The sequence below is a fragment of the Pagrus pagrus genome, assembly GCF_965226575.1.
Source record: "Pagrus pagrus genome assembly, chromosome: 11".
NCBI classification, from domain to species: domain Eukaryota; kingdom Metazoa; phylum Chordata; class Actinopteri; order Spariformes; family Sparidae; genus Pagrus; species Pagrus pagrus.
In genome coordinates this window covers 31,231,878-31,258,110 of record NC_140195.1, presented here as the reverse complement: position 1 = coordinate 31,258,110, position 26,233 = coordinate 31,231,878, and the positions used below count along the sequence as shown (strand labels likewise).

At 40.5% G+C, this 26,233-nt stretch overlaps 1 protein-coding gene across 2 annotated transcripts; it reads right to left on the bottom strand.

Moving 5' to 3' along the window:
* Positions 1–370: 370 nt before the first annotated feature.
* On the bottom strand, positions 371–26,130 carry LOC311265689 (uncharacterized protein). 2 transcript variants are annotated; one of them, XM_084367605.1, is made up of 7 exons: positions 26,054–26,130; positions 25,088–25,204; positions 24,881–24,936; positions 24,716–24,788; positions 23,138–23,265; positions 955–1,037; positions 371–826 (listed from the first exon to the last, which is right to left on the bottom strand). In XM_084367605.1, the coding sequence occupies exons 2-7, from the start codon at positions 25,096–25,098 to the stop codon at positions 818–820; spliced, it is 360 nt and encodes a 119-aa protein (XP_084223731.1). In that variant the 5' UTR covers positions 25,099–25,204; positions 26,054–26,130; the 3' UTR covers positions 371–817. The 2 variants fall into 2 exon arrangements, with proteins under 2 accessions (XP_084223731.1, XP_084223732.1); XM_084367606.1 differs by having other exon boundaries at positions 23,138–23,253.
* Between the last annotated feature and the right edge of the window lie 103 nt (positions 26,131–26,233).

The following is a 26,233-nucleotide window of genomic DNA, read 5'->3' as shown; positions in this document are numbered from 1 at the left end:
AAAAAGAAAAAAAGAGACACAATAAACCCACTGTAGTGACATAGTGTATATAGTGACTTATGAAGTTGAAAAACCTGCACAGTAACCTTAATATATTAATATAGCTACTATGAGGACTGTCCATGGTTTAGAGTAACTTTGATCTTTTACTTGAAGTCTTTACTTGTCAGACTATTATTACCATATTAATGTTTTAAAGTGTTTGTCGACGCTGCGGATGACATGCTTGATTTCCTTTTTAAAATACTGGAGAGAATATTGTATAACTTGTATTGTGATCTGTCAACCAAGTAATAACATTTGACTGTAAAACGTTTTGTGCTGCTTACTACCTGTATCAAAGGATAACTAGCAAAACATCTTCATAGCCAGGATTAAATGAACCAGGCCTTTTAGCCCTCCTTAATGCAACTGTTTCTAAACAGTGAAATTACATTAGACCTTTGTAAAGAACATATTTCTCTGATGTGACAGGACCCTTACTACTACATTTCAAAATGTCAAAACTTTCTTTAAAAATGAAGCACTTTATTCATAGCCAATGAAATGGAAATATAAATTATGTATATCAATTGCACAATGTATCAAAGCCACAACTTTAATGTAAATGTCCAGATCATGTCCTCCATTGAGGTGAAGGGTTTTTTCGGCTGGTAATAGAGCTCTCAGGTCACAGTGCTTGTCCTGATGCATCTTTCTGTAGATACCCAGACTTTTTCTGATGCTGGTTGTCACTTCACTGAGGCACAACACCTGCCAAGCAATAACTTCCTCCTCTGTTGGGTCCAGCAGGAACAGCTGAGCTTCACGTGGTCACTCAGATGATCTGGAAACATGAAAGATTCAGGATTACTTGTAAGATGAAGACACAGCAATATTACCGTTAGTACATCTACTTAAGGCTGCAATAGTTCATTGTAGCTCAAAGTAATCGGAACATATCAGGCCACAAACCTGCGCCTCGGCTGTGAGGCAGATGTCCAGCAGTGTGTGTCTGTGGTGGGTCACTGTCAGACAACATGCCTTGCTGCTGGTAACTGTAGGTATGTGCAGAAAGAGAAATTATACCAGTATCATCTGAAATGTGTAGTAATGGCAAAATCACCACACAGTGCAATAATGTCAATTTAACAGAACACTTGACTTCAACTGTATGTTAACTTGGGATATACCAAAAGCACATAAATAGTGTTTATAACTGTGCAAAAAGCACAATTTGTGCACCTTTGTGTTGGTTTGAATACAATGCGAGACTACAGTATGTGACCAGGAGATGTTACACTGAAACTGCGCAGTATTCAGTATTAGTATTACAGTAACGTGAAGTGTAACACTATCTGTGGAGTAGTTGTATTAGCCTTAGCCTCAAGCTAGTGGGTGTCAATCATACTCAACATTGTCAAGTTAATAAATCCTGCAGTTTGATGATTCTTCTTTCACATGTAGCTATATAGTTACTTCCAATGCCTGTCCATCAAGTACATTTACACACAGCAGCAACAAACACAAACTTACTGGCGAGGATGTGCGGCGGCGAGGCTTCTTACGGTATGCTTCTCCTTCTGTATCATTTCTGGTCAGACCGCACATTTCGGTGTCAGTAACAGGTTATTGACACTGATCTACCCAATCAGATTCAACAAGTAAAAGTCCCACCCTTGCTGGTTGACAAAATTCTGATGTGGTTTCTGGTTAATGTCGTTGTGTTTTGTGAATTTGCAATCGTGGTTTCCAACTTGCAGTTGTGTTTTCTCTCTTGCTGTTGTGTTTTTTAACTTGACGTTCGTATTTGCTGTTGTGATTTGCACCCGTCGGCCACTGTACAGGTCCTCATGGAACTCCCAGGTATTTGAAACTATCCACCCTCTCGACTCCAGTGTTGTTTATGGTTATTGGGGAGTGTGTGCTCCCCCCCTCCTATAATCCAGAATGACCTCCTTGGTCATGGAGACGTTCAAGAAGAGGTGGTTGTCCTGGCACCACTGTTCAAGGGCTGTTATCTTCTCCCTGTGGGAGTCTCATCGCTGCAGGAGATCAACCCCACAACTGCCGTGTCATCCGCAGACTTCACCATGGTGTTTGTAGCAATAATTCATATGCGTGCGAGTGAAACCTTGTGCATGTGTGCAATATCATCAAAATAGAGATCTACTTGTATAAAACTTTGCCCAATAACACTACTAGTGGACATAAAAACCCGAGAGCACCTTTAATGTCATTCTATACTTGTGCACTGTTAGTAATTAATAAAGGGCCAGCAGAACCTCCGCTCATGATGGTAATTAATTAAGACTTCAACCACAAAATAAGTTTAAAAAACCAAGACTGATGCAGTCTGTGAGAACTGCCAAATGTCACACAAGCACTGCATCTCTTTCTGTAGATGCTTGTCATGCCCAAAAAAAGGCCAAAAGGACACCTTTGCTGCCATAACTGTAACATGAAGACAGCAATGTTATGTATTCCATGTCCAAAAAGAAAGTGGATCCAACTCAGTCAGCATCTACCTGTTTGTGTTGAAAATTGACAATCTGCTAACACATCAGGATTTACAAGTCGCTCAGGCCTAATGTAAGTCTAAACAGTCTTCTAAAATGTCTTGGCGGATGTTTTTCTACCTGCAGGTTTAAGTCGTTTTTGACTTACAGAACAAGGTTTTAGTGATAAGCTGTCTCCTTTGGCAACAAGATATGGCAAGGCAGAAACATTGTTCTGCAGGAAAAGTTTGTGGCAAAAACAATGAGTAAACTCTGGCTACGCCTGTTTCAGCCCTGCATTTGCAACAAGGCTAATTAGACCTCAAGGGACTAAATCACATTTTGAGAAGAAAATGAATGATCCTGCACTAATACAATGCAGTGATAACAGAGGGAAAAAACCTAGAGTGAAATGATCAAAACAACAAAAAGACTGATGCAACAGTAGCTAATGCACTTCAGAGAGATAAAACAAGAGAATCCAGTTATTTACAGTCAATGGCAAAGTCCTCGTCATTTGCTAAATGTGTTATTGACAGGCAGTGTTTATATCAAAGAGAAACAGATGCAAAAAGACAAGATAGGAGATCTACATCAATAATAGGAGAAGGGTCGCTGACTCCACACACACGCACAAACGTACACACATATTTTGGGGACATTAGACTTATACCTCTATTACACTGGGCAAAAAACCCACTAACATCTGGCTTTTGTCTTTAATGTGAATGTGTACATGCTCTCCCATGTCAAATGACTCTGCAGTAGTCTCGTTGTTTATCAGCTCAATGAAGACATGACACCCAGGTCGACACACTAATTTGTATTGCTATTCTATGACATATGTTGAAGTCAGGCCGCTGGCTAGTTAATACTTTTCCATCCGTCTCTGTTCAAGCAGCACTTTAACATCATTCAGTCGCCACTGAGTTTGAAAGAGAGACTGAAGTTAAAGATACTTTAAAGTAACTACCGTTACAATGTCATTGGCCTTCATGTCACTGCCCGAACCTTGCCAGCTACCTGATCAGTACTGTACATGTGCAACTCTTAACAGAGATGAGAAAAAAGTGAGATGTCTCACTCCCTGCTACATCCAATGAGAAAGGACTCAATGGCCTATTTTTTGTGGGTTTACCGGATTTAAAAAAAACCTTACCAAAAGCAAACCTTGCCCTAACCCTAACCTCAGCCACTGACACACAAAATGGGGGATGTGGCTTTTGTCCCCAATTGAAAAAAGGCATCCCCAAGTGATTGGTCTAGAGTGCGGCTCAGACTCAGTCTGAACCCGACCGGGTCCCAGAAAGTAGTGGCCGAGCCCGACCCAAACTCAACAGGCATTCTGTTTACATCGACGCAGTTAATGTAGACTGAGGTACTGAGTTTGTATTAACCCGTAACACATTTATTACAATGGTTGCAGCTTGCCTGTTTACCTCTATGACAGACATGTACAGTGTATATGACTATGAAAAGCATCGTTCTATACACACATAAAATAAAAAAATACATATGTATATTTTCTATCTATGGTGATGCATGCAAAGAACTGGAGTAATATCCAGGTAGAGAATATCATTTCTATATTTTTGACCGAACCTGTTAAAACTTTTTTTTAGCCAAAAATGTATCCTTGAAACTAGCCTATGTCAGAAACAACCACATAGACGGAAGGCCAGAAAGAGAAATAGGAAATCATGCTGTGGACTACTGGTGACAATAAGACTTAACTCTAATAAAACACTGTTGTTCTGTTCAAACACTAGAGGTGTAAGTTATAAATCACTTGTTGGTTCAAATCATTTCATGAACGCATCAATTCAAATACATTTCAGTACAGACAACAGTAAGTGAACGCATCACCACTCATACCCGCGCCATGTTCAGGCTCAGTCTTCAGTTCAGTAGTTGCTCATTCAAACTATTTAGTTTAATACAAAATAAAGAGTGTGTGGAAGGCTTTTTAAGGCATGGGATCAGTTTGGAGAGGAAGCCAAGGCAACACATCACTGTAAGGCTTGGTTGCACACACACACACACACACACACACACACACACACAAATTGAAATGGATAAAGACAGGGCAACAGATCTTGCACAGATTAACTTGAAACAAATGCATACAACACAAAAGAATGAACAAACTTTACAGCCAAGTAAGACCTTCAAAATTCTTCTGTGGGTTTGACAACATCTTCTAAGTTGGTGCATTTGGCTGATTAGGCCTTATGCATAAAGTCTGGGCTCTAGACCTTTTCAATATACAGTATGTGATAATGGGATTTATTGCTTCCCCTCATTTCTCCCCTTTTTTATCTGATCCCTCCTCCTGTCCTGCACACCATCCATTTGAAAAGGAAGGCACTGCATTTAAATTATGCAGGCAGTTTACTGTAAGAGTCCACCAGGGAAATCGAAGAAGAGACAGAAAGAGAAAAGGGGAGGAGGGGGTGTTGAACAGAGTTATGGGAAATAGCATAAGTAGGAAGGCAAAGTGCGTCGAGAGATGGGGAAGATAGGGATGGTGGGAAGGCATAGTGGAGTGAGTGAGTGAGTGAGTGAGTGAGTGAGTGAGTGAGTGAGTGAGTGAGTGAGTGATGCTGAAGATGGAGAAGCCATTTGCCAACTCTCTCTCTCTCTCTATCTCTATCTCTCTCTGTCTCTCTCTCTGTCTTTCTCTCTCTCTCTGTCTCTCTCTATCTCTCTCTCTATCTCTCACTGTCTCTCTCTCTCTGTGTCTTTCTCTCTCTGTCTCTGTCTCACTCTCTCTCTCTCATGTTGTTTCTGTAGACCACTCTGACTGCCGCTCTCCTCTCACTGATGGATGACAAACAAGCCCAGGCAATCCATGAATGCTCTTTGTCATAGCCGCAGCAGAGGACTGGCGCACTTGGCTATTTACATGCAAATAGATGCTCAGCCCCCCTCCGTCCCTAACACATACACCTTCCATTGCCCCTCTCTTTTCACAATCATTTTGCCCTGCATTGTGTTTACTTTATTTTAGATGTGTACTTATTGGAGTGTGTGTGTGTGTGTGTGTGTGTGTGTGTGTGTGTGTGTGTGTGTGTGTGTGTATTTGTGAGTGAGTGAGTGAGTGAGTGAGTGAGTAAGTGAGTGAGTGAGTGAGTGAGATGGGCGAGAGCATTAAGGGGTTCCCCCTGACTGCAACCACACATTATACTGCACTGAATGATGAAGCAACCCACAGTCACTACATTATAACATGTGTATTATAATACAAACTATATAGACCCCTGTGCTTTTGCACACTTTATTTTATTATAAATTTAACTTATAGACTACAACCCATAACGGCAAAGCAAAAGCAGGTTTTTACAATTGTAATTTTTCAATTGTATTTATCAAGAAGAAAAAACTTTTATTTGATACTCTGTAGTAGAGATCCACAATGTTTGACCTGACCCAAAACAGACCAGTGGAAATCCTACCCAAACATGGAGCACGTTCATTTTAAAAAAGAGAGTCAGTATTTGAAACATGCTAATCCACCTGGATCAAGCTGTTGCGCGTGTTACGAGCTGACAGAGCGCAAAACTACAGAGGGGCGATGTCATTGATGCTTCGTGCTCACACACAGTCAAAGTTGATGGACACCATCTTGTTGCTACTCTTTACAATCCCCCCAACTCATATTTAAAAAAATGCATTACTGACTTATTTCCTTGGTAGGAATGTGTTCATGTATATGTTTGTGTAGCATGAAGGGACTACAAACTCTCATTTTGGTTATGTGGCCCTGTGTTGTATAATGGCAAATAAATGATCTTGTTACCTTGTTATGGTATCTGATATGAGCCGATATGCAAAAGAATAATAACAATTTAAATCCAGAAAAAAATGACCAAGGCAATTTACAATTATTAAATTCTGGTTTACTGCACTGTAACCTATCTTTGACATGAGTGTTTGATAAGCACAGTGGCCTTATCATTGCAAATAATGAGTGTACGTCAGCTGATATATCAGTGTCTAAATTTTTACTTCTTTATATTGAAATCTGACCCAAAAATCGAGTATAGAAAATATGAATTGTTGGCCAGTTTAATATTTGTGAACCAAATTTCGAAATGTATTTATTTAGTAAGAGTGATTTTTGTGATTTTGTGTTAGTACATGCTTTTTAACACACTTGTTTGTGTATATTCATATAGCATAAATATGATTGCACTTACAGTATACCATGTTCACAATTATTCATTAGCTGTTTATATACCAGTTATGGATGTTTCATATGATGAATAAACACTCAAAATATTGTTTATTTTTTAAAAATGATAGTGTTGTAAACAATGTTGGGAGTAACGTGTTACAAAAGTAAGTTACTTTTAGCAGTAATGGAGTAATATAACACATTACCATTAATATTTCAGTAATATATTACTACAGTTATGTCATGTAACGCATTACAATCCATGTTACCGACCAATGTGAAGCGTTTATTGTTGTTTTTTTAAGAACCCATCCACACCAACGTGATCATGTTAATATAGGCTCTGTGTGTTTAATACAGCAGAGCCTATAATTTCTTTGTTCAGTCTCTGTGTGACTGAAATGAGCCTAATGATGAAGCCTGATCCTCTGAGCGCACTTTAATCTACATTCTTTAATCACATATGTCCATGCAGTCCTTGCTCTGTAGACTAAAATAAAAAGGCATAGAAAAAGAGATTTTTGTCTCATCATGTCATTATAGGCTACATTATAGAAGGTATAGGTCTATTGTGTTTCATATGACTAAGCCTACAATTACAAATATTTATTCCCATCTCATTACATATCAGACTTTGATCCTTTTTCTGCCTGCTCATCCCTGTGTCCAAGGACATTCCTTTATTTAAACAGATCTAGGCTATTTAATTGTTCTATATAGGTTATTTGGGCATTTTGTTGAAAGTAACTTAAAAGTAGTGTAATAAGTTACTCTACGCAAAGAGTAATATTGTAACGTAATATATTACTTTAAAATGAAGGCAACTAGCAATATGTAATATATTGCACTTTGAAAGTAACTTGCCCAACACTGGTTGTAAACTATAAATGCTAAAAAGGGGTTTAAAATGAACTTCACCCAGAAGTCAGAATAAAAGCAGAATTGACGAATCCCTCATGTACAAGCAAGCCAGAGAAAGGAGGAAATAGAAAGCTGCATTCATGGAAATCATAAATGAATCACACACAGGTGTTCATGTCTCCTCCAACAGTCTAGTCTTGGCCTCATAAAAGCTACACTCTGAGCAACTAGCAGCAGCAGTTTAGTGTATCTGCGAATGTAGAGTAAGTGTGTATGCAGCCTTCTTTCCCTGAACATCCTCCTCACTCAAGTTATTTATTAGTTCTGCAACTATTAACAATGATGAAGAGCTTAAAGCAACACTAGGTAGTTTGGACTCATTACTACCCCCGGCTGGTTGAAAAGCGCAATTATCTGTTACTAGTGTCGTAAATACTGTCGCTGTATGAGCATCCCTGGGGAAAATGAATACACGTGAATTTGTTGATGGAGCCGGCGAATCACAAAGCCTCGTTTGGAAACATCAAAAACGTGAAACCTCACTCGAGTGCCAACAACAAGCTAGATTCAGAGATAGCAGTTGGTAGTTTGTTAGCATATAGGCTGCACAGCACATTAGCATGCTAGAATTATTCTCATCTCGAGTTGGTTATAGTGAATGCACCGACTAAGTTACTTCCAAAACACGACGCTTGGGCGTGAATGTGTTTAGTAACGTCTGAAATATAACAATTTTTTTGGGAGTTACTAAATACAATCACAAGTTGTGACGTTGTATTCGGAGTAATAACTACAACCAACTCGGTACGACAACAGTAAGTAGCATGCTAACGTTACCTCCCGATCACACTGTTCAACAATTACGTTGATTATCTGCATGAACTAAGAAATCCGCAACTTTTCAAGACAAGACGTTCATAGTGTTTTAGTAAGTTAGTCATCGTTTACAGTCACTACATGAAAACGTTCAAGCTATCGAAACGGACAGCATTAGCTTATCTCCCGGCTTTTTTACGGTTATAAACTGTGGACAAATAGAGCCCCAATGAACACCACATAACAACAAATCAACTCAAAGTAAAAGTCGGTAAGATAATAAATATGTATATGTAATATATGACTTACAAATCCAGTAGCATCAAGGCTAGGTCACCATCAGTTCTTTCAGCTCGCACCACTGAGTGTAAGCTGGTCCAACATTTATCCGTGTCCGGCTCATGTTATATCACTTTCTCTTTTTCTTTTCTTCACCTCCTCAGACAATACCTTCTTGGCTTTTTTAGCTGGCTTGGCCACGGCGTTGGTTTACAAAAAATCCAAGTAGCTCCTGGCTAAAGCCACCGATGAATAAACGTGTCGTAAAGCAGGTCGCACTAGACTTCTTTACGTCAGGTATGTCCCTACCCGCTCTGGGAAGTTACGCAGTGCGGTTTCTGCTGGCGCGACCCCCCTCAGGCTGCAGGGGCATCACCGTTCATCCTATTAACCGTTATTCTACCACTTAACTGAGTTTAGAAATATTATTTTAAGGTCGAAAAACTACCTAGTGTTGCTTTAACTTGTATCACTTCAGTGACATAAAGAGGGTGTCTATATCTTGCCAGGCCAAAATATAAAAATTACCATATTTTAAATTCGCTAATGACAGTGACAGTGTTACCAGTGTTACCCGACCTAGACTTCAGCATCCCTCTCTGCGAATAAGGGGCCAGACAGGGTCCGCTATTTACTGATGGTGATTATATGATGTCATTTAGAGCAAAAAACCTTTGTCAAAAAAACACGTGGAATGGTTTGTTCGGTGTGAACAAACAAAGGCGGCATAAATGCGAGCCTTTGTTGCAGCGATATTGCGGATTGATCTGTGTGAAAAGGGCTAAAGAGTGGAGAAGGGGGGAACAGCTAATCTGGCACTGCCAATGTAGTCATTTTCATAACATTTTTGAACAGATTAAGCTTGAGGGCCCTGACACACCAAGCCAACATCCAAGAAGTGGCTACAATGAAGACTGACTGTTGCATCACCTCGCATAGCCTGTGTCTTGTCCAAAAAGCTGCACTTGAACACACTGCAAAGACTACAGTCGACCCCAACTAGCTTGTAAGTTCTGGGGTCGCATGAGAGGAAATAACTTTCCATCCCACCAGGTAGCAGTAGTCTGTAGCTGTCAATCAAAAAGGGAACCCAGAAGACTCAAGATTGCAGATATATAAATCATTGTTATGATAAAGCAGCATTTTTTGACGCTTATACAGCCACTTCTAATCAAGAATATGTCTGATAAAAAATTGCAAATGGCCCTGGAGAAGAGGCAGAGGTGGAAAAAGAACGAGAAGCTGCACCGAATGGTTAAAATCATGGTTACTACAGCGACAGGCTCAAGGGGCTTTCCCTTTCTTTTTCCATTTCTGTACTGATTTGCTTAGCTGAACAGCAAATCAGAGGGATTTCTCTCACCAACAGGCCCCGCTGCCAGTTCTACAAGCTCAATTGGCCAAAAAGCCACCAAAAATGACCAACATGGGCCAACGGTGTGGGACACACCGCAACAACTACGTCTACAGACACTCACTGTCACCCCTGACATTGGCCGATGGCTGAGTGTCCGCCTGGTCTGTCAGCCTTTGAAGGTGCTGGTAGGCAGATCTTGTTACCTAGCTATTTCCACATGTTTCCAGTCATTGTGCTAAGCTAAGCTTACCAGCTGTTGCTCGCACTCTAAATGAGAAAGTGAAGTGTATTTCCAAAAATGTTAAAAAGTTAGAAATGCTGAAAAAGTGAAAACATGCAGATACAAAAACAGGAAAGAGTTAGGTCCTCTGTTGCTCCTTTCTTGCCTGCCTCTCCTCCTTCCTTCAAACCATTACTGAGGCACAAACAGGCCATTATGCCAGACAGGCAGACAAGATTTCTCTCTATTTCTCTCCCTCTCTCTCCCTCATATACACTCAAGACACAGCCGTGCTGCTTCCTCTCCCTGTGAATGAAAGAGGAAGTGCAGAGGAGACTGAAGTGTAAAGAGTCCTCTGTCTCCTCCGTCTCTCTCAGACAGGAGTGGCACCACAGCCGACAACAACAACAACAACAACGACAGTGACAAGCGCTGCTGCCGAATTATTCATGAGGGCTGAAGAATGCAACCGCAAAGGAGCTCAGTGTCTACAAAACTCACTCACTCAGCAGCCTGTGTTTTCAAAGCCATCCCGTTCATGAGTTACAACCCAAACTTACACCCTCCAAGAAGAAATTTCCCTCTCAATGGTGCCCACCTGGTCTGAGAAAGGAAGGCACCAAACTAAAGATTTGAGTATCAAAGTGTCTATTCTCTAACTTGACTGAAAAGTTTGCAGTTTGTCACAAGTGGCGCTCTGTTGCAAAACAAGACAACTTTGTGTGACACCTGAGCTCATACAAAGCGTCTGTTAAAACACTATGTGCTGGTGGGAGATGCGTTCCACATCCACAATGAGGACATAAACAAACTTTGTCTCAAGTCACTTTTGACTCTGAGACTTTGGGAAAGTTTGGAAAGAATACTTTTTCACAGAATCTGCATTTCATAAAGAGAAGCCTCTGTTCAAACAAGAACACCTCTTCTCTTTCATGTCTGAAAGACAACTTAGTGTTCCCTACTGTAAAACTGCATTTAGATAACTTGTTATTGATCTCATTATGCTTCAGTGGTGTATTTGTTTGTTGAAGAAAGGTTTCAGTGTTTTGCTGAATGTGCCTTAAAGCCTGGGGCCTTGGTGCAGTCGGCAGGGCAGGACCTTTAATGCTGGCATGTAAGGGCCCTTTTACGCCAGGGCAACGCTGTTGTTGTATACCTGTATACTGCACAGTTAGCACAAGTCAGCTCCTGGTGGCAGCTTTTTCGGCGACTGAGCATGTTGAATTGGCGGCCAAGTCCGACAGTGATTGAAATTCCCTGTTCAAAAAAAAAAATAAAAAATCGGCTGTTCTGCTAAGCAAATCAGAAGAAAAACAGAAAATGAAAGGGAAAGCCCCTTGAGTCTGTCGCTGCGATTTCTATGATTTCATCCATTTAGAGCAGTAGAGATGACATATTATTGTAGGCTAACCCTGAAGGTAGCATCACCATGGTTCTCTCCACAAAAAGTCTATGGGATTTTCGAATTGGATTTTGGGATATCATCGAAAATAAACTCTGTGACAACAAAGCTTATGAAACGTACACGTTTTATTCATCAAGATAATCTTCACCGATGAACACAACGTTTGTGTTTTTCAAAGCGTAAATTAAATCTCTAGCAGTAAAAAGCTAATGTTAGGCTATAAACAGATGACATCACGGTCACATGACTTAAACGTCACCACCACTAAGCGTCTTACTACACAAATACTATACAGGTTTTCTATAAACTGATCAATGTACAAGTTGTAAAGTCAGAGTAAGAATAGTTTGTAACTAAAGTGGGCCTGTAAAGACGGACTAGTGAGTAGATGAGTCTCCGTGTTCGCTGTGATGACGTTTAATGTCCCCGACAACCTCTGTAGTCTCAAAAACTGATTTTAGGGTTTTAGGACTCATGACTACAGCACTCTATCAAAACAGGATTTATTTCTCTTGTGGGGGTGGAGTGATTTCAATATTACCTGCACTGGTCAGAGATTTAATCATGTCCACAGCACGTGTCTGTGATCCCCAGTAATAATTACAACCCCAATTACCTGCAATTCTTCTGTGGACTCGCAGGTCATCCTTAATTCCATTAAGCGGACTTTTGAGAGACCCTGCATTTCAAAACTGTATATAAGGTATATTATAGGCATATCAACATCCAGATAGATTTGCACTAAATTTTCTACGGACAATTTATGTTTCCCAAAGGGAGCATGCTACTGACACAGGTAATCTCCTGACTGCTCTTCATTTATGGTTCTGAGAGAAATTTCTAAAGAACTATGAGATGGATTATCACTAGATTTGGTACCTATTCAAGGTTCAATGTGATTTATTTGTCATTATACAACACAGGGTTGCATAAAGAAATTTAAGTTCGTGTTGGGACCTCACCACATGGTCCTAGCAATAAAGAGGCCAGCATGTAATTTGTGAAAAACATGCGGTCTCCACACACTAGCAAAGCCTGAAAAAAAAAAGAAAAGTGCACCCAAATGCCATAGGTCCTGGTGTTGAGGTTTTTCCAGATTCAGATATCTTCTCTCCCATTGGCTGAGCCATACCTGAATGCACCGCAGTTCTGGCAAACTGCCATGAGGTCAGGGAGTTTGTAACGGCACACAACTTTTCTTTGCTTATTCCCACTGTAACACATTGGCAAAGGAAGCACAAGCTTTCAGTTACTAAAAGGAGCACACAAACGTTTGGACTCTAACTTAACCTAGGCCACGGTCTTCAACCTCCCTGGATAAGCCACAGACTGGAGAGGCTGTCAAACCCAGCCTCTCATCCTTGCAGAAAAGAGGAATTTTCCTTAGAAATAAATGGATCACCGCTTAGCCCTGCTTTCTTGCTGTTTGCCTTTCTTGGTACTCATCACAAGCTGATTTAAACTTTTCCACTGTGTTGCCTCACTTCTCACAATGTCAGTCTCTAACTTAATACCAGTCCATAGGTCCTGAATATAAATCAAACCAATCTGAGTGTCATCTCTCATTCCCTTTAAGAGCCAGGTGCACCAGAGCCTGACACACATTAAAGAGTAACACTCGTTTTCACTGAGGGACAGGGATGTTATCCTCGGCTGCTGGACCCTCTGCCTCACCATTTTTTTTTTTTTTTTTAAACCTTTATTTAATCTCGAGAATCATTGAGAGCAAGCCCTCATTTTCAATGATGTCGAGAGTACAAGTCAGATATTTACAACACAAAATACAAATAAGACAACAACAACACAGCATAAGTTAAAAGAAGGAAAGAACACAGAAGACAGTTTCATCCATTTAAAAAACAATTACATTCATAGACAGAGGAGTTTGTTATCATAGTTTTAAACTGACCCAGAGACACAAGTGTCTGTAGTTTTAATGTTAGTTGTAAATGATTCCAGGTGGATGCTGCAGAGAAACTAAAAGCAGTTCTACCAAATGAGGTGTTTGTCCGTGGAATTTTGAGTGTCAACCAGTTACTTGAGCGAGTTGAGAATGGAGTATGAGACTGATTTAGCAAAGAAGTAATATATGATGGCATTTTTCCAATTAAAGCTTTATAAATAAATAAGAGCCAATGCCTGTCCCGTCTTAAAGCTAGAGGAGCCCAGCCCACCTTCTCATATAAAACACAATGATGAGTCAAATAGCTGTTACCAGTAATGAATCTAATCGCAGAGTGGTAAATGGGGTTCAGGGCAGCAAGTGTGGAGGCAGAGGCATTCCTATAAATGACATCACCATAATCTAAAACAGATAAGAATACGGCTTCTACGATCCGTTTTCTGCTGAACAATGGGAAGTTGGTTCTGTGTCTGTAAAGGAAACCGATTTTTTGTCTTAACTTGTTTGACAGAGTATCAATGGGATATTTGAAAGTGAGTTTTTGATTTAACCAGATACCCAGATATTTATATTCAGAGACTCTTTCAATACTGTGTCCTGTGAGAGTGGTGATAAATAACCCAGGGTCATTAATGTCTTTAACTTTAGAGAATAGCATGTATTTGGTCTTATTTGAGTTGAGAACTAGTTTCAGATGAGATAAGGTATACTGCAATTGATCGAATGCTTGTTGAAGGGTTTGAATGGCTGAATGTGCAGTGTCAGCGGAACAGTACAGAATTGTATTGTCTGCATAAAGATGGGCATTGCAATTTGTTATGTTGGACGTAATGTTATTGATGTATATTGTAAACAAAACAGGTCCCAGTATTGAACCTTGTGGGACTCCCTTTGATAGTGTTAAAAATGTAGAACGGCTGTTTCCTAGAACAACACATTGCTTTCTCTGTGCCAGATAATCTTGAAACCATTTACAGGAGTCAGAGTCAAAACCCACCTCACTTAATCTCCGAAGGAGCAAGGAATGGTCGACAGTATCAAAGGCTTTTGATAGGTCTACAAACAGTGCAGCACAATATTTTTCTTTATCAAGGGAGGATACAATATCATTTGTAACAGAGGTTATAGCAGTGATGGTACTGTGATTGGTTCTGAAGCTGGATTGGCGTGGATTTAAGACCTGGTTATTGTGGAGAAACACTTTAATCTGATTATTAACAGATGATTCTAAAACTTTTGCAAGACAGGACAGTTTAGAAATAGGTCGGTAATTATTAACGTCTGATTTATCCCCACCCTTATGTAATGGGACTACATGTGCAGTTTTCCATGCTTGGGGGAAGGTCTTTGTTAAAATAGAGAGGTTGAATATATGTGTATTTCACAATCGTCTGTCCCATCAACAACTCTGTTTGACTGCATAAGAAAATGTAAACTGATATTTAACTGAGGAGGAGTCCCTCTGTGTGTGCAGATCTCAGTCTGTGGATCAGGCGGTACGGGTCATAAAAAGTATCATCCTGATCACTAACAGGTGGGATGAGAGGGTGAAATACGTCCTTAATGAGGAAAATATTAATGACATTATTTGCAGCGATCCTCCAGCAGCAGAAACCATATGTGTATCTCTACATTAACATGCGCATTTGTGCACAAGGAACAGCTGATAAACTTCATTGATTATTTAAAACTCCTGACTCGTTTCCTCTGGAGAGTTTATAACTACAGCTTTCAGTTTTGCTGATTAAATGGGCCACGATATTTGTTACAGTGACATGAGTGTGTTCATGGAAATGTTTCAAATAACTGAAAGCAACCTCTCAAATCATAAAATGAGTACATGAACGGTGTGAACCCGCCTGTGTAGACGCATCTTACTGTCTCAATAATGCACTCTTTAAATAGCAGGAAACACACTGTGCCTTTGACCTTAGACCAGCTTTTTGTTGGTCTATGATGCCGTCGCTTTCTGCTGCCTCAGGATAGCAATCCGCCATCAGTGCGCCTGACCACACCTCACTTAAAGACCAACACAACCAGGGGCGCACAGGTGGGCACAGGTACATTTGCTATTTACACAATATGGGCGCTGGGCGTGAAAATAACAACTGTGTCAGTCTGAAACTAACAATGACACTTGTGCTGCGCTGTGTGCTGAGCGTAAGATAGAGCGTATGTGTCAGTCTGCCCACCGTGTTCAGATTATGAAAAATAATCCTACATATTTATAGAGCTTTCTTATCTCACAAAAATGTAACTAAAACTTAAATTAAATTTTTATGTATGTTTTTTTTTTTTTTTGGCGGGCCAAATCAAACATCATGGTGGGCCTACTTTGGGCAGCCCTGCTTTAGAAGATATCTACTTGATTTGTCCAACAACGACTGCTGAAGCCTCAAATCAACTTTGGCTGAACTTGGAATTTGTTTGTGCACAGAGCAAGGATGGTGGATTTTGTTCCCAATTTCTTATTTTCGACTCACATTAGGAAGAGATCAATTACTAGCCAGCATGGGCAGGATGGATGACCGAAAACATTTCCATGTTCATTTGGGTGTGTGAGTATTGTACTACAATAGACTTGGAGTCTGCTGTTCCTCTGGATGGAAGGGCTGCATATCTCAGAGTCAAGACCCTGCCACTGTGCACCATGCTAGGGGCATGACTCCCCTGTAGCTCCCTGGATGCCCCATGGGGTTGAATCTGATGAATGTGGGTCACAGGGAGCTCCCTCTCTATATGTGTGTGTATGTTTGAGACAGTCCATACTCAGACAGCCTTTAGGGTAATTAGAAATTGACCTATTTCTCAAAGCAAGCAGTGGAGCGTAAAGAAGACACATAAACACATGAAACATGAACATCCAGCCACACATTAGCATGAAACAACAAACACATACACACAAGCACATGGCTAACAGTTTACATAGACATATCAAAACAGAAAAAGGAAAACAGAATCTCAATCCTCAAATGTCATAATGATTCACACTTTGGGAAAGGAAGCTGTTCCTCTTCACAGATCACGCAGCAAACACAAAAGCACACAGCATATCTAGTGCATATTGTGTAACAGTTACAGTGCCCTGCTGAGCAGCACACTTTCACTGTTTACTGTTACTAACATCCTGCCTCATGTGTCCCAGTGACTGAGCGATGAATACTGCATAGCTTTCCTGAAAGCACAGGCCCCTGTGGAACTAGCAGACAAAGTGTGCGGGTTCCTCTGCAGGTCACTGTGCCACAGTGTCTACGCTCTATATTTACTCTACATGAACCTTACTATTTGTGTGTGTGTGTGTGTGTGTGTGTGTGTGTGTGTGTGTGTGTAAGGGAGGGGAGTGTTTGGATGAGAGAGAGGTGAAATGTTTGTGTTTAAGCAGAAAGCTGATATCTGTGTATGAGTTTGCATGCGCATATTTATTTAAGAATCTGGGTGTGTGTTGATGTGCATATGGGGGGGCACACATGCAGAGTGGATGTTTTGGTGCACATGAAGGTGAACGTGTGCATATGCATGCATGCTGTTATAGGTGTGTTTATGATTGTTTTATGAACCTGGGGATTCAAGTGTATGTGTGTGTCTGTAGCAGAGGTGAAACAATACTCTTTTCCTGCTAATGTCACATGTTTGCCTGCATGAACCAATGCTCAGACTGCATGGAGAATGTATTCAGTGTACCAGAAGAATCATGATGTCTCACACTAGGCAGGGTTGGGGGAAGGGCGTGTGTGTGTGCATACATGTGAGAGAGACAAAGATGACCAAACAGTAGCTACAGACAATATGTGTGCCACATTTCCCATTTCCATGTTGTTAGGGGGGGCTGCAGCTCTTTCAGTGATAATAGCGGGGAGAGCAGACAATGGTGAAGGTGATTCAATAAACAACCCAGATGCTTCATTCTGAAACAGAAAATAAACACACATATACATGTACACACACACACACACACACACACACACACACAATATAGGTGCACAATGAAAACCTCCTTTGCAGAACTTGACATATGGCACACACAATTTCCCTCCCAATTTCAGATCCAACTCCCACAGACGTCCTCGCACGCCGGCAAATTGCCACACCTCCCCCTCAATGCTCCCTCCTCCTCCTGCTCCTCTTTTCTCATCTCCCCATCTCTTCATCCCTCCCTCCCAATTCACTCCTCTTTCTGAAAGTCATCTGCTCGCTAAGCAGTAAGCAACATCGCGGGCAGCTCACAGAAATGAGAGTATACAAATGATTTGTGGCACAGGCGTCCCACTGGCGCCAGCCTAGATGGCTGTGAGGAGGGTGGGGGGGGGTCCAGGGTTGGGGGGATAATGTCACTTTCACCTTGTGTTTCTCTAGCAGGCCCATGATGATCATTTTTCCCCATTTTCATTGCAAATTTGTTTCGGGCAACTGCTAGAGAGGGAAGAGAGAGAGCAAGAGAGCATGAGGGAGAGATGTTGGGTGAGAGCAAGTCCCTTATGTTTTCCTGAGTGGAGGCGCGGGGGTGGGGGGGTGTGGGTGGGGGGGTAAACAAGAGAGAAAGGGGAGGAGGATATATATAAGGGGGGATAGAGCAAAGATGAGAGAGGTGGGGGGCGCATCTGCACAGTGACCTTTTTCTGATCCAATCTCACTGATGAATCCTAATGAAGGATTTAATAAAATCACAGTTTACAATCTGTCTCTGCATCAAAGCGTGCAATCCAATTCAAAACACAGGCCCATCTACATTTCCAATATTGTTGCAAACCCATCAACCCCACCAAGCCCTTCCATGAAAAATAAGTGAGCACATGTTAGTGTACGTGAGTGAGAAACGGAGAGAAAGAAATTGGGCAGGCTGGAGAGTAAGCGGCTGGCACATTTGTTCCAGCTGTAGCCTAATGTCACAACTCGTCATATTCATTTGGCCTCATAATGAGACTAAAGTCAGCAAGGTGCAGCATACATGAGTGGAATGGCCACTGCGGTGAAGTAGACGAGAGTTAAAGACACAAAGGACATGATACTGGGAAAGAGTATAACATGGAAAATCATTTCAAACTTGATAATGTACAGGCTTGCTTTGAGCTCTCTCTCTCTCACACACACACACACACACACACACACACACACACACACACTCTTTCTCTTCATACACATCATCATAAGATTACAGTGACATTTCCATGAAATCAAAAGGGCACACCTGTTACACTGTCAGTAAGCCCCAAGTCTGCAGAGTAAACAAGACAGATGGATAGATCAATGCAACCATTTGGAGAGGGCCGACTGCTATAAAGCAAACCTAAAGAACTGTGGACTACAAACCTGTGAAACTCAGTAAATACTTTGCAATGGTGGCATCTGCTGGTGAGAAGTTATAACAACACTCCATCACAGCCTTCAGCAGGGACCACAGAGAGCCAAATTAACAATTCTACCAAACATGTAAAACAATTATAATTCAGCTGATGTAAAACATGTTTTAAAATGTTCCCCAATAAAAGCAAAGTCATAAACATCAACTTTAGTTTTCTTGTATCATGCAGTCTGTGAACACTGTTTAATGTCTTTGGTCCAGGAGAAGCTTTCTTTAGTCTGATAAAGTAAACTTAATAATGTTTTTTGGGTTATCTCAGTTAAGAATGGCCCTGATAGTCAAAACACAGAAAACATTTCAGAAAACAAAACAACATTTCAGGAAAAGGTGGGACAACATCTCTTGTTTGTGATTGGACCCCTAGTTCCTACCAACAGTTCAATGTCATTTTCTATCTATTGTGTGCGACAATCACTCTCAGTCCTAATTGTTTCAAGCATGCTTTCAGAGTTCCAAGGGACATTTACATTTTTGTGAAATGTGTTTTGTGAAATGTTGAGGTTAAGACTTAACACAGTATGATTTTCAACAGAAAGCCTGCATTACAGACTGGCGGTGCGAGGTTTTGTGGCAGACAGGATATAATAAAAGATGTATGTAATGTAGGATTCTTTTGCTTAACAGCAGCATAATAAGTCAGCAGTCTAATAATCTGGCTTGTCCTGCAAACTAATGATGACAACACCTTGGTGTGGTCACAATTACAACAGACTACACCAGGCCAAACTCAGCTGTTAAAGGTCAAAGAGACACTTTCTACTCATAGAGGCCAGTGCAGCTGTTTTTTCCCCCTTTTAAAAATCTCATGCAGACTTACTCCATCTAGCTCTTATGAATTTACCAACTATATGGCAAAGTGGCAACTTAACTGGCAAAATAAATCTGGAATGAAATGTTGACTCTTTTATGGCAAAGGAGGACGTAGAAAACTGGAAAGCTAACACAGTTCAAGAGTGTGTTTAAAAGATTATTCTAAGCCCACACAAACTTGGCTAGTCTGGGCTCATTAGTCAGAAAAAAAAACTGCACCACCAAGAGCTAAACATAGTAAACTTCTTCTGTTGAATAATATTGTTTGTACCAGGCTGAACTTCCCTCTGTCTGAGAAACCCTTGGCAGTCCATGTTGAAGAACACAGCTAAATTCCCCTCATTAGCATACACATCAGTACTGTCATGTCTAACCTGATCTCTAATCTCATTACTAAATTCAGTTCATCTAAGAAATTCTCTTTTGTAAAAGTTCTTGATTAGCCAAACAGGCATACAGGGAAACTACAATTGCACCGGGCAGAGATATTATTACCAAGATTACAATGCTTCACTGTTGTGATAGGTTATTGATTCCTTGAGTGCACAGGAGGAGCGAAGGCATGATGCTTGGAAACATGGAGACATTGGTTCTTTGGCTCACAAGGAACTCCACCAACACCACACAGCCTTCTTGTAACATCTGCACAATGTGTTAATGAATAACATAACTACATCTGCACTGTCTCCACAAAAATGGGACCAGAGCCATATTACCAATAGCACGGTATAGATCTGTGGTATCTCTGAGGAATAGGTGCATTGATTGGATATGAGATCTAATGTCTGACTGCAGCCTGCATCTGAACAGCTGTAATTTTGCTCTGATTAGACTTCAGATTGCAATTGCTTTCGGTATCGACAACACATGTTAATGAGACTGTTTGTGCCAGAATCCCAATCTACATGAACTGCACTGTGAGCATGTATGGTTTAATACGCATGTTTAGTTGTGGTGGTGTGTGCTGAATATTTGCAAACTGTGTGTGTGTGCGTGCATGTGTGTGCACGTGTGTGTGTGTGTGTGTGTGTGTGTGTGTGTGTGTGTGTGTGTGTGTGTGTGTGTGTGTGTGTGTGTGTGTGTGTGCGTGCGTGCGTGCGTGTGTCTCCAGAAGGCCAGAGTTGATCAGAGTGTGGAGCGACAGCTGTGCTACAAATCAGAGCCCATTTACTGGTGACAGAGTCATTAAAGCCTGCTCATCTCATAAAACACAATGCACATGGTCAAATACCATTCACTCCATTCACGCACATAACTCAGTCTACTGGGCACACACACACAATCACACACAAAGGGGAATGTGCACACACTCTCAGATGCACATGCAAACTCACAATCTCTCACAAAGCTAAACCGAGTGTGTCAATTGGAATGAGTATAGGGGGCGGGTTACTATATGTGTGTGTGTGTGTGTGTGTGTGTGTGTGTGTGTGTGTGTGTGTGTGTGTGCGTGCGTGCGTGCGTGCGTGCGTGCGTGTGTGTGTGTGTGTGTGTGTGAGTGTTGTTTGTGAATCCATAATAAGTGCAGTGATAATGACACAGAGGTAAAGATGGATATTTGCTAAAAGCACAGCAGCAGTAAACACTGTCACACTTTGTCTAAGAGTTGTTTTACGATAAGTGCAGAACACAAAACATATGCTATACCCTCTCCTCTTCCTTTATCTCTCAGTATAGCACAAATACAAAATATATGTAGATTCATGCAAACCTACTGCATGGATAAAATACACATACATTACCTCTTGTTTTTCCCCACACACACACCCCTCTGCTAAATATCTTCACAGATACACTATAATTTCTTCTAACACTGCCAAAGAACCCCCACTGTATAAAGGCCCAGCAAACACACACAGCTACTGTTGAAAAACATAATATAATGCATATTATAAGTGAAGAAGCAAAGGCAGAATGATGTTCACTCATTTCCACTCAGAGCAATGCAATGCAAAATATATTTATGTCATTGCAGTAGACATAATTAATAATTACTGGAAGTTTTTTTGACAATGGCACTATAAAAGATATTATGATATTAAAGAACCTTCTTAAAGACGAAGCACAAAAAAAGTTTTCCTCTGGTTTTTCTTCACTAACACTGACAAGTATTGTACATGATGTTGAAGGACAGCTCGGGTCAGCTTTCCCCTTCACAGATTGATACACTGTGTTAGAAAGGGCCATCTAGGGATTAATGTAGGAAGGCACTGAGGTGTATAATACCACTAAACTAAATCTGATCTGAGGTCAGCTGCTAGATACCCAGAAGGTCATCGGCCATCTGTGACCTTGCAGTAACACCTGGGTTGGGTCAATGCAGCAGTACCATATGGAGAGAAAGTTGTTACAATATTTGTGACAAATGCCTGTTTCATGATCCACAAATAAAATCAAAGTTTAAACTGTGTATGAAAGCTGGGAATACATTTTAATATTCACAAATGTGTCTTCATATCAACAAACAAAATCCCATCCAGCCCAAATAAATGTATAACAATTTTACAAATAAATACTACACAACTTAAACAAGCAATTTATAACATGATGACATGAATTGTGGTTAAAAACATTTAAAAAATGAACTAACATCGTCAACAGAGTGTGAAGAAACAACAGTGTTGACGTTCTGTTAAAGACATTTATGTACTGTTTAGCAGAGACGTCTACTGAAATCATCATGCTAACCAACAAGCCCCAGCCCATTCTGTCCTGTAATACCACTTTGTACCTAAAGAGGCAATAATTTGAAATTCTCATAGTTTCACAGGGGATATCATCAGTTAAGTAGGCTGTCCTTCAATGGGGCCATATGTGCGTACACACTGCTAAAAGCATTTGGTCACATGCGGTCTCAGACTGCCACTAATTGAGGTCTGAGAGATAGGATCTCAAATGCGTCCTCAATACGTCTTGGTGGTTTTGACACCTGTACCTAGAGCTGTCCATGGGTGTTGATCCCAGGTGTGAACAGCCTCTATGTCAGCAAAGATGTGCTAATGAATTTCACAGTGCCACCTTATGGTCTTGAATCTTTTAATCTGTGGATGGATTATGAAACACACATTTGAAACAACTATTGACACTAACTTCACTCTGTAGTGCAGCAGCTTACCATTTTACTGGTTGAGCCTGATCCACCATGAGTTGACTGTGAACAGTATGTATGCTCATAAAGGTAGAGACAAACCTTGCTTGAAATATAAAACCCTGAATGCATACAACTGTGAATTACTGATATACTTTCAGAAAACAAGCAGAGTTGGTCTTTTCTGGCAAAGAGGTAGATACCCAGGCAGTGTTCTGTTACCATAAAGCTCATTACACTTCTACAGCTACTTAGTGGGGAAATTTACAAGGGCCAGATGATGCATGTAGGAATCATTTCCGTAGATGGATGTGCACATTCTAGTTGTACAGTGGAGAAAACATTGTATGATCGCATGTAATTCACAGTAAGGCATCTGTCTTACCTTTCTCAGAGAATTCACGTTCCTTCATGGCCTGGTCACAGTCAGAGCGAGTGAGCACAGCTATTGATGACCTGTTGACCCTGAGATGAACAACTCGGCTATACATCACCATGTGTCTGGAGACAAAACTAAAAAAAATCAGGGTTTCGTTTGTCATCTGCTATTACACAAAGTCATCGCCATGCAAGAAATGGTTCTGTTCGCAATTTTTCAGAATATCAAAACAATGTTCTAGTCAATGTGACTAATGTGGTAAAACAAACTTACACTGCAAAAGTGCTTTGCAGTATTTATAAGCAGCATGAAGCTTTTAATAAATGGTTTATAACACACCATAATTGTTGTAAACGTTGTAAGCAGATATACGTGTTTATATTTATTTGTCAACAACCATAACTGCTGTGGGCACCCGTGAGTAGTGATGTAGAAACAGATAATGAATTACAGTACAGTAGAAGCTGTGACAAACAAAATGCAAAAATATGTCTTCATAGGTTCATAAGTTAAAATTGTTGACCATACATTAATAAACACCTAAATGTCCTTATATCTACTTAAGTACATTATAGTGTTTTTCAAACTATTCATTAAATAGTCATATAGCACAAAGTGTTACTGAATTATCTTGTGTTAAGTTTACATAAGTAAAAAACTTACCTCCTCTGACAAAAGCTTTGAATAAACTCCACCTACAAGTTAGAACCTGACTTCAAAAACTTGTCCCCCAAAAAGTTAAGTGCAACTTTCCTTTATATATTCAATTCAAGCTGTGACTTCCCGAAAACTTTGAAAATAACTGTAGAACTGAACACCCGCCACAATGACAGGACAACAAAAGAAAAATGTTCCTCTTTTCTTAAAGAATGCTGTCGGTGGTTTTGTTGCCACTTAATTCAGGAAGAGTACAAGTCACAATGCTCTCCTTTCAGGGGTGAGAGGGAGAACAAAACAAGGGGGTCACACAAACCCAAATATAGCTTCCGGCTTAAACTCCACTGAGCATGTGCCATGAAAAAGGACATCATACATTTTGAAAAGTAAAAACAGTTTTCTTCAGACATAGAATTAAAATGATCTTTTAGGATTTAAAATAAAAATCACTTTTGTATTGAAAGCTTTTCTTAGTTTATACTAAGACACAAAATGTCTCCTTTCTAACAGACATAACAAAACTAGCCATTGTGGTCAGGCAGGAAAAAGTTTGTTAAATGCAGAGTGTCGTTTGGCAAACTGTTGTGCTCCAGGCAACTCCAGTAGTCCTACACACAGCGCTCCATTGTCCTGCCTTGTGACTCTATAAGTGTATCTCCTCTCAGCATATTCCTTTCACAACACTGTTTTCCTCCATGAGCTGTACCGGTCACACCAAAAGCAATGCAGTGGCAAAGTGTCACAAGACCCACTTTAGGCAAGGTTCAAAATAGAAATAAAAAAGTCATTACAAATGGATATTCCCAGAAAATGTGTGAATGGAGCTATTCTGCATTCATAATGACATCAGATCCACAGCACACATTTGTTCCCAGCCTTTAAAAATACCACAGTAGTCCAGCAAGTAACCCAAATATAAACTCTCACCTGGATTTTGTCCGTTGAAGTTCGTTGGACGCTGGAAGAGGTGAAGACAGGTGGGGAGGCTGCAGTGATTTCCCTAAACAAACAGACACAGGAGAGCACCTGAAATTCAAATGCATGCCAGCATGTAAAATGAAACTCAATCATGTCTCCAAAACCTTCATTTACCTTCATTTGAATAAGGCAAAGGGATGCCAAAGTGCTCTGTGTAAGTTACTGGGGTCCTTGAATGAAATAAACAATAATACAAATAAAATGACTTATTTCATGATCAAATGTGAGTCATGATTTCATTTAACAGACTACAAATCATTCAGGCAAACGCGGCATTCTGTGCTGTTGATATGTAATGAGCAGCATAAATAGAGAACTCACTTTGCAAACATTTACAGTAAACACGAGGTGGTTCTTCTGCTTTCATTTTGACCAAGGCTCTCTCACTGTAGTAGACAATGCCTGCCCCCATGTGGACAGAGGATCTATATGCAGCATCTGGGGGAAAACGAGAAGTATGACTTAGCATCAAATCAGATGAAAGTATCAAAATGCAGAGGAAGTATTCAGATTTGTGTGCCACTGCATGGTTTTGTAGCTTGCAACAGTAACTGAACAGCTACTGAAGATCTTAATTTTTTATTTTATTTTTTCTTTCTGCTTAAAGTAACTAAATAAACTAACTCTCTTTGTTTTCATGACTGAATAAACTGAATAAGCAAACTGACCTTAAAGGACAACACAATTTCACAACCCAAAACTTTTTTTTACTTGTCCTGTGTCCTGGGACCTTATTTTCCTCTGAGAACAGCTTGTTTATTCAGTTATGGTAAAAAATACATATCTCTGAGTTTGTGTTATTACCTCATTAATATTGTAAATATGAAAATTCTTAGTTTGAATTTCTTCTCCAAAACTATGTAGTGTCCCTTTAAGTGATTAACCTAGTGTATGTCTGGATTTCTCCAGTTAATGCAATACATTACTGAGTTTTTCACTGAAACACTGAAGTCAAGTGTTTTGGATTTTTTTCCCCCTTGAAAAAAAAGGTAAAGGTAAAAGGTCAGCTAGATAAGAGTGCAGATTATATGTTACAACAAAATATGTCAGATACTATGAGACTCATTATTCAGCTTATTTGCGCTTGAGTAATCAATCAAACACGTTCTGTAGACAAAGGTTTCAGCTCTGAAATACAGACTGTGGCAAAGAATAACGAAATCATTTGCACTGGCACTGGAGCCATCTTGCCTGTACCGGTCAGGCTGGTTACAGAATTTGGTGTAAACCCAACTGGTGTTAAGACATGAGTCTGAACCCATGTCCCTCTGTTGTCGGAGGACACACCATGCAGGCTGCAGCTGCAGTCCCACAACAGCTTTGCCGATGAACTTCCCCCTGTCAGCCTGACGTTTCAAACGGATCCTCCATGTCTCGTATGTGTTCATCAGCGAGCGAGCATCCCCGAACGTAACTCCACCTTCTCCCCCTATTGGCCACTTTCGCTGCACCTGTTTGACCCACTTG